At 44.8% G+C, this 6,546-nt stretch overlaps 1 protein-coding gene across 1 annotated transcript; it reads left to right on the top strand.

Moving 5' to 3' along the window:
* Positions 1–706: 706 nt before the first annotated feature.
* On the top strand, positions 707–6,136 carry LOC107103512. Its single transcript, XM_015403243.1, has 7 exons — positions 707–1,063; positions 1,170–1,263; positions 1,359–1,446; positions 3,101–3,419; positions 4,691–4,784; positions 4,863–4,950; positions 5,040–6,136. Exons 1-7 carry the CDS (start codon positions 820–822, stop codon positions 5,559–5,561), a joined length of 1,449 nt encoding a protein of 482 aa, XP_015258729.1. The 5' UTR covers positions 707–819; the 3' UTR covers positions 5,562–6,136.
* The last annotated feature ends 410 nt before the right edge of the window (positions 6,137–6,546 follow it).

Genomic DNA, 6,546 nt, shown 5'->3' on the forward strand with positions numbered 1-6,546 from the left:
ACTTGGAACTCGATCTCTACCATCGGCTCATTTGCACCCGATGAATCATAAATGGATCCGGTTCATTGAATGAGCTTTAGGAATCGTTTCGGAAAAGGCTTGATTTGAGCTATGGAAGCCCAAGTGGCTCATTGTTTGAAAGAAATCCTGAATTCTCAAAACAGTGTCCTCATAAACAGAAAAATTGATTAATCCATAAAACCAATCAATGAATTGATCTGTGTCAACACATAACCTAAAAGATTACATACTGAAGCCCCGCCTCCATGTAGGCGGGGCTTTAGTGTTGAAGAACAATTAATGTTTTTCAGAGTTTGTCTAATTTGGTTGTAATTTCCTGGAAGATTTTTGATTTAATTTTAACTTGATGTCACCTGTTTCAAGAACCAAAGTGGAAACCCACAACGAGAACCAACAGCTTTCCCGTCTAAGTGACCTTTGACCCAAAAAAACAGCAGCAGCTAAAGCCCAATGAATGTTTTCCTGTTTTGGTTTAAGAACAGGTAGATCACTTCCTTTTCCAGAGGTGATTAAATTAGCCTCAGTCTGTCAATTTTTCATGTGGAACAGAACCGTATACAGAACCTCCTCATCGATTTAGGATCCTGGTCCAAATGGAGGGAAACATCTGATTCTTCAGGATGAAGATGGTTTGCTTTAAGATACTGATTGATTCGTCCAAATGTCTAATTATGGCTGATTATGGCTACAGGAGGTTTATTAGAGTCTCAGAAAATGATAACCTGCCTTCTTTAGGAGCTGAAGTTTCCGCCCCGCGGTGTGGAAACTAACCCGAGCTCCTGGCCCTGGTTCTACCGGATGAACGACGCCATAGAGGGCCGACTGGCCAACGCCGCGCCCGTCCTCGCTCCCATTGTGGAGGACGGAGACGAGGAGTGTGAGCCTCTGCTGCAGACGCCCAGAAAACGGGCCCGGCGGAGCCGCGGGGGGATGGCAGAGTTCCTGACGGAGTCCGAGATGGATCTGTTGGTGGATAACGAGGAGAAGAACGGGACGTCGGCTCTGGGAGATCTGCACCGGGGCGGCGAGTTCACCTACAAACGTAAGGAAGAGCAGAAACCAGGCGGGGCTTTTATCAGGTTGTGTTTCTATGGATGGGTTCACTCAGATGACTGTTTCTGTACTGGCCAAACCGGGAATGTCCACAGTAACGGAGGAAGACACCAGACGGCTGATAGAGCTGCGAGCTGCTAACGAGGCTCTGTTCACCGGCAAGAGGAACACGGCCAAACCCGCCTGGAGGTCAGCAGGCTTCCTGTTGAACATCACAGAGTGGTAGTCCCAGATCCTCCGGTCTAACGTCTTCTGTCTGGGTTCCGGTTCTGGTTCTGTTTCAGGGGAATTGTGAGGGCGATGGGTCTGACTGGGAAGATAACACCAGACCAGGTGGCCAAGAAGTGGGACAACCTGAAGACCAAATTCAAGGTTTGTTCTCCGCTCTGATAAAGCATCTTCACATACACTGATATTCATTAAACTGTATCATTGATCAAATATAAAATACAAACAAAAAGAGCTCACATGATTAAAACCTTAATAAGGTCATTAAAAACTAATGAAAGGAAATTTTTAAAATGTCTTCAATAAAGGCAACTTTTAACATGAATTTAAACAGGAGTGTTGGCCTAGTGCTTAGAGCAGTGAGCTTCTGCTCTGAGAAGGTGGCAAGTACCCGGTTCCTTCCCCACAGCCTCCACTCTGGGTCCCTGAGCAAGACCCTTAACCCCACACTGCTCCCTGGGCGCCACACAATGGCAGCCCACTGCTCCCCAATGGGATGGGTTAAAAGGCAGAGATTGTGGGCATTTTTGGACAATAAAGGGATTTACATCCAGCTTATTTATTTGAATCTATAGCAGCTCCAACAACTCGGTAATATAGGTAGGAGCCTGAATCATAAAAGACCCGAAGGTTAAGTGTCACTTTTTCTGAAATTTTATAAATCTATACACCAGGAGCTCAATCTGGTTTCACACTAATATTTTCTGAAAGATTACCGTCCTGCTCTTGTATTATCTGTTATTTTTGTGTTTAAGGCTTTGTTTTTACTCAGTTTGTTAGTAAATAAATTGGTATATATAGTAAAAAAAAAAAAAAATAGATATCATTAATATCAGCTGGTTCTCAATGGGCCAAACTGTCCCTTTACCAACAGGCACTGCAGGGTGTCTGGGCTCCACTAAGTAGTGGCCATGCAGCTCTCTGGTAGTTCTGTGGTACTGCCAGCAGATGGCACCACACCCGTTATGTCTGCTTATTGTATTAGCTTCTATTTAGCCCCATAAAGGATGATCTAATTCTATTAGGATGAAGGTTTGCTGTGGGTAGCCGTATTTAATCAGGATCAAATATATTTTGGTCGTTTTAAAGTCTGGATATTATTGTGGAATCTTAAATGATTTGGCAACAAAGGCAAAGACTTTGTAATTAATTCAGGTGAGCTTCTCTGTTTTTTTTTCTAATGAAAAATATATTTTGAGAAACTTGAGAGCAAAAAAGAGCATTTTTGTTAATTCATTGAAAAAGTGTTGCACTAGAACATTAAAGGAAATTGAGGCATGAACTTCCATCTCCACTTCCTGTTTTAAAACCATTCTCCTTAGTTCAGATCTCTGTCAAATTATTATAACGGTTTTCAGTTAAGTTGCTTTGAATGACCTTCATTTAGTAGAAAACGGCTAAATTTCTCAGGTTGGGCTCAGCGGTTGGATGAGACCAAACCAGAATCAGACACTTTTCTTTTTTTAACATTTAATTGTTTCTGTTTAAACACTGAAGTAATTCAGATGCCTGAAGGAGAAGAACAGCTGAATATCAACTGCAGAAAAACAAACAACAAACAGAATTGGCCCAAGCTACAGCCTTGTGTTACACCTAGCAATTGGTTGGCTGTTCAAATCCCTCAGAAAACATGACTGCATCTTATTTTAGATATGAACTTCCTGTGTTTTTTATTAATCCCAGACCGTCTGAAGGTCTGTTGGTCTGTAGATCATAGATCATCTTGTGAATCAGACTGTCCTCCTCTTTAAACCACTCAGTGTTTGTCTCCGGGTTAAAATCTGTCTCCTCTCTGAAGGACCTGAAGTTTCCTCCTCGGGGGATGGAGGCTCTGTCCAACCCGGCCTCCTGGCCCTGGTTCCAGCTGATGAGCGACGCTCTGGAGGGACGGCTGGCGGATAAAGCTCCCAAAGTGACGCCGGTTTGGTCCAGCGAGGAGGATAACGTCTTCGGGTCTTCCCCACCCCCCGACAGAGACTGTCTGATGGGGGAGCGGAGCGGCGTGTCGGAGCTGGAGAACATGGTGGGCGGAGACAGCGGCGAGGCTGACGGCACCATCACCTACATCGACGCCAGCGGAGAGGAGTGCACCACGCCCTCAGAGCTTTCCTATAAAAGTAAGACCTGAAGACCCTGCAGAGACATCCGTCCTCCTGGACCTTTAATCCTGGATTCTTTACGCATCACTTCCTTCCTCCTCATCTATCCTTTGGTCCTTCATTCCTTCCCTCCTTGTGTCCTTAGGTCCCTACTTGTTCTTCCTACCTGCTGTCTTTCTTTATTCTGATGTCCTTGTTCCTTTTCTTCCACGTCTTTCCTTTATTCCCACGTTTCTCTCTTCCTACCTTTCATCCATCCATCCCGCCTTGTTTGCTTTTCCTCAATCAGGTTTTAAAGCCTAGCTAAGTCAAAAAACTATCATTTGTGGCCTTCTTTTTAATTCTGTATTTTTTTTAAATTAGCAAAAGGACATTTTAACCTCTATAAATGTAAGACAGAACTCTGGATAAATATCTGAATAATCTTAATCTAAATAGTGATATTCCATGTGTATTTCCATATCTATCTCTACCTAGTGTGAGCTGCCAGAAGTGTTGAAATGAACCATTAAACAGCATAGATGATTTTTATTCAGTAAATGAAGACATGAAAAAAATAATAAGCGGTTTCATTACTAAATCAATTTATTTATGGGAAAAACTGCAGTTTTTCTTGTTCAGTTCTTCTAATATTTTTTTACCCACAATTCAACTGTTTTCATCAAGTTTCACGTGACTAAGGTAAAATATATTTTAATACAAAGCACATCTTAATATAATTTCTTTTTTTATCTTAAGGACAAAATAATTTCAGCTCATTATCAAATATTTGTTTGTATCAAATAAATAATTTCATCTTCATATTGTACAGCTCCACTTTGCATCAGAAGGAGGCGCTGTTGGTTAGTTTACCAAAATGAATATGAAGCAAAAAGCCCTTCTTTACCAAAACGTATGAACTATTGTTTTATAAAAACATTGATAAAAAGTTGCTACATAAATATATTTTTACTCATATTTATGCTAAAGATGACTTTGGCTGCATATCTAGAGAGCAGAAAACCAGAATTTATTGATGATTTTAGAGTTTTCGATCAGAGTTTTCTGCACCAACTGGAGTTCTTGTCAGGCCAGATCTAATTGAAATGAGCTGGTGGTTTGCTCTGCCACAAAAAATATGTAAATAAGCTGCTTATCTTATCTGATCCCGTCCTGAATCCGTCTCGCCTGTATGTTCAAGAAGGAGGAAATAAATGGAGCACAATGACTCACAGGGAAAACCGATGGACCTCAGATAAGGTCAGCAGTGTGTCAGTTACAGAAGCAGGAGCTTCTGCTGTGTTTTCTAGTGAGCGACCAGGACACCAGGAGGATGATCAAACTACGGGCTTCAAACGAGATGCTCTTCACCGGGAGAAGGAACGCTGCCAAGGCTGCATGGAGGTGAGGAGGAGGACTTCTGGACGAGCTCTCTGTTCATGATAACGATCCTAATGATGATGTTGTGTCCCGGTTCCTCAGAGCCATCCTGAAGGAGCTCGGCCTGCAGGGAAAAGTCTCCACCTACCAGATGGCCAAGAAGTGGGACAATCTGAAGCGGAAGTATAAGGTGAGCCGTTTCTGTCCTCCTTTCAGTGTTTCCATGACTCCTGATTCCAGATGGAATGCCGAATCCCTGAATTCCCACCTTCTCCTCAGGACCTAAAGTACCCGCCTGCTGGGATGGAGAACCTGGCAGACGGCGCCTCCTCCTGGCCGTGGTTCCATCTGATGAACGACGCCATAGAGGGCCGGCTAGCGGGGAGCGCCCCCCTCCTCGAACCCGTTACAGAGGACGACGACCTTCACCCTGAGCCCGCCCCCAGACACAGGCCCCGCCTCCCTCCTCCCCAGCAGCCCTCCTCCTCCACAGATTTTCAGGAGCCATGCGGGACGCTGGGAGGACTGGAGCAGGAGTGGGAGGTGTTAGAGCGGGAGCGGGGGGCGCTGGAGAGAGAGCGGGAGCTGGTGGATCAGGACCGGGCTGCGGTGGAGAGGGAGCGGGCGGCGATGCAGGCAGATCGGCTGTGGTTGGACCGGGAGCGGGCGGCTGTGGAGCAGGAGCGGGCCCTGCTGGAGCAGGAGCGGGCGGCGCTGGGCCGGGAGAGGGAGGTTCTGGACCAGAGGGCCCTGATGATGAACTCGGTGGGACATTCAGGTCACCTGAGCAGCCTGATGTAGGCTGGACGACGTCAGGACGTGGACCGTCCTTGAGAGACCAGATGAAGACCTGCTGAGGTTCTCTGGATCCAGACGCTGGGAGCAAAGGCTGGTCCTGCCTCGGGTTCAGATCCTGGCTCTGCAGATCCAACCCCGTGCTCCCATAGAACGTTGCATCTCTGAATGTTTGAGTCAAAACGACTCAAAACAAAACATTTTATATAAAAAAAAACAATGACCTGCTGTAGTCAGAGGAACAACGCCCTCTTCAGGTACACTCTGGAACTGAGTCTGTAACATCTGGAGCAGCTGCTGGAGTCCATCACTGGTTTAAGTGAAGTTAATGTCCTCAGATTGTTTTTATTTTTATAATCAAAGACATTCTTCTCATAATTTATCATTTTAGTAGAAAAAGAAGAAAAAAAAGAAGAAGAAGAAGAAGTGCTTTACCAGAACCAGCTTCTTGTGCTGCTGGAACAGACTTTTGGAAACTTTTGAATGATTTATACTCTGTTATGCTTTTCTGTCCTGGTGTCTGTCTGTCTGCTTCAGTGCAGGATTAAAACCCTGAACCATGAACTCAACACCTTTCCAAAGCTTTACTTCCATATTCTAAAACCACTGAGGGGGGTGGGAGGGATCATGGCTGGGATTGGCTGAGGCGATAAACCATATTCTCACACACGCGTGGAGAGAGATCACTGAGATGATAGTTTTAGGATGCAGCGGTCGTACAGGTGGAGGATTTCAACGTCTCAACTGACCTTGAAAAATATTCCTACCAACTGATGTTTCGGCTGACTATCATCTACTATAGGCTGAATTACGTATTTTAGGCACAATAATAACAGTCTGTAGCGCAGGGACCCTAATCCCTTTACATCCACCTCTGCACACAGGTCATCTTCTAGTCGGCTGAGAGGAGAATAAATATTTTTCTCAATGTCTTCATCCTCTTGTTGCGTTCAATGCCCATCCAGGTAGGATGTCCCATTAATGTTGTGGA

This window comes from Cyprinodon variegatus, unplaced genomic scaffold (genome assembly GCF_000732505.1).
Source record: "Cyprinodon variegatus isolate N-32 unplaced genomic scaffold, C_variegatus-1.0 Scaffold1470, whole genome shotgun sequence".
In the NCBI taxonomy this organism is placed as follows: Eukaryota; Metazoa; Chordata; class Actinopteri; order Cyprinodontiformes; family Cyprinodontidae; genus Cyprinodon; species Cyprinodon variegatus.

Bases quoted from the DNA above. Each gene is read 5' to 3' on its own strand.
- LOC107103512 (XM_015403243.1), top strand. From the start codon at position 820: ATGAACGACGCCATAGAGGGCCGACTGGCCAACGCCGCGCCCGTCCTC. The intron at 1,064-1,169 runs GTAAGGAAGAGC...GAATGTCCACAG, and splicing joins CGGCGAGTTCACCTACAAAC to TAACGGAGGAAGACACCAGA. The intron at 1,447-3,100 runs GTTTGTTCTCCG...TCCTCTCTGAAG, and splicing joins ACCTGAAGACCAAATTCAAG to GACCTGAAGTTTCCTCCTCG.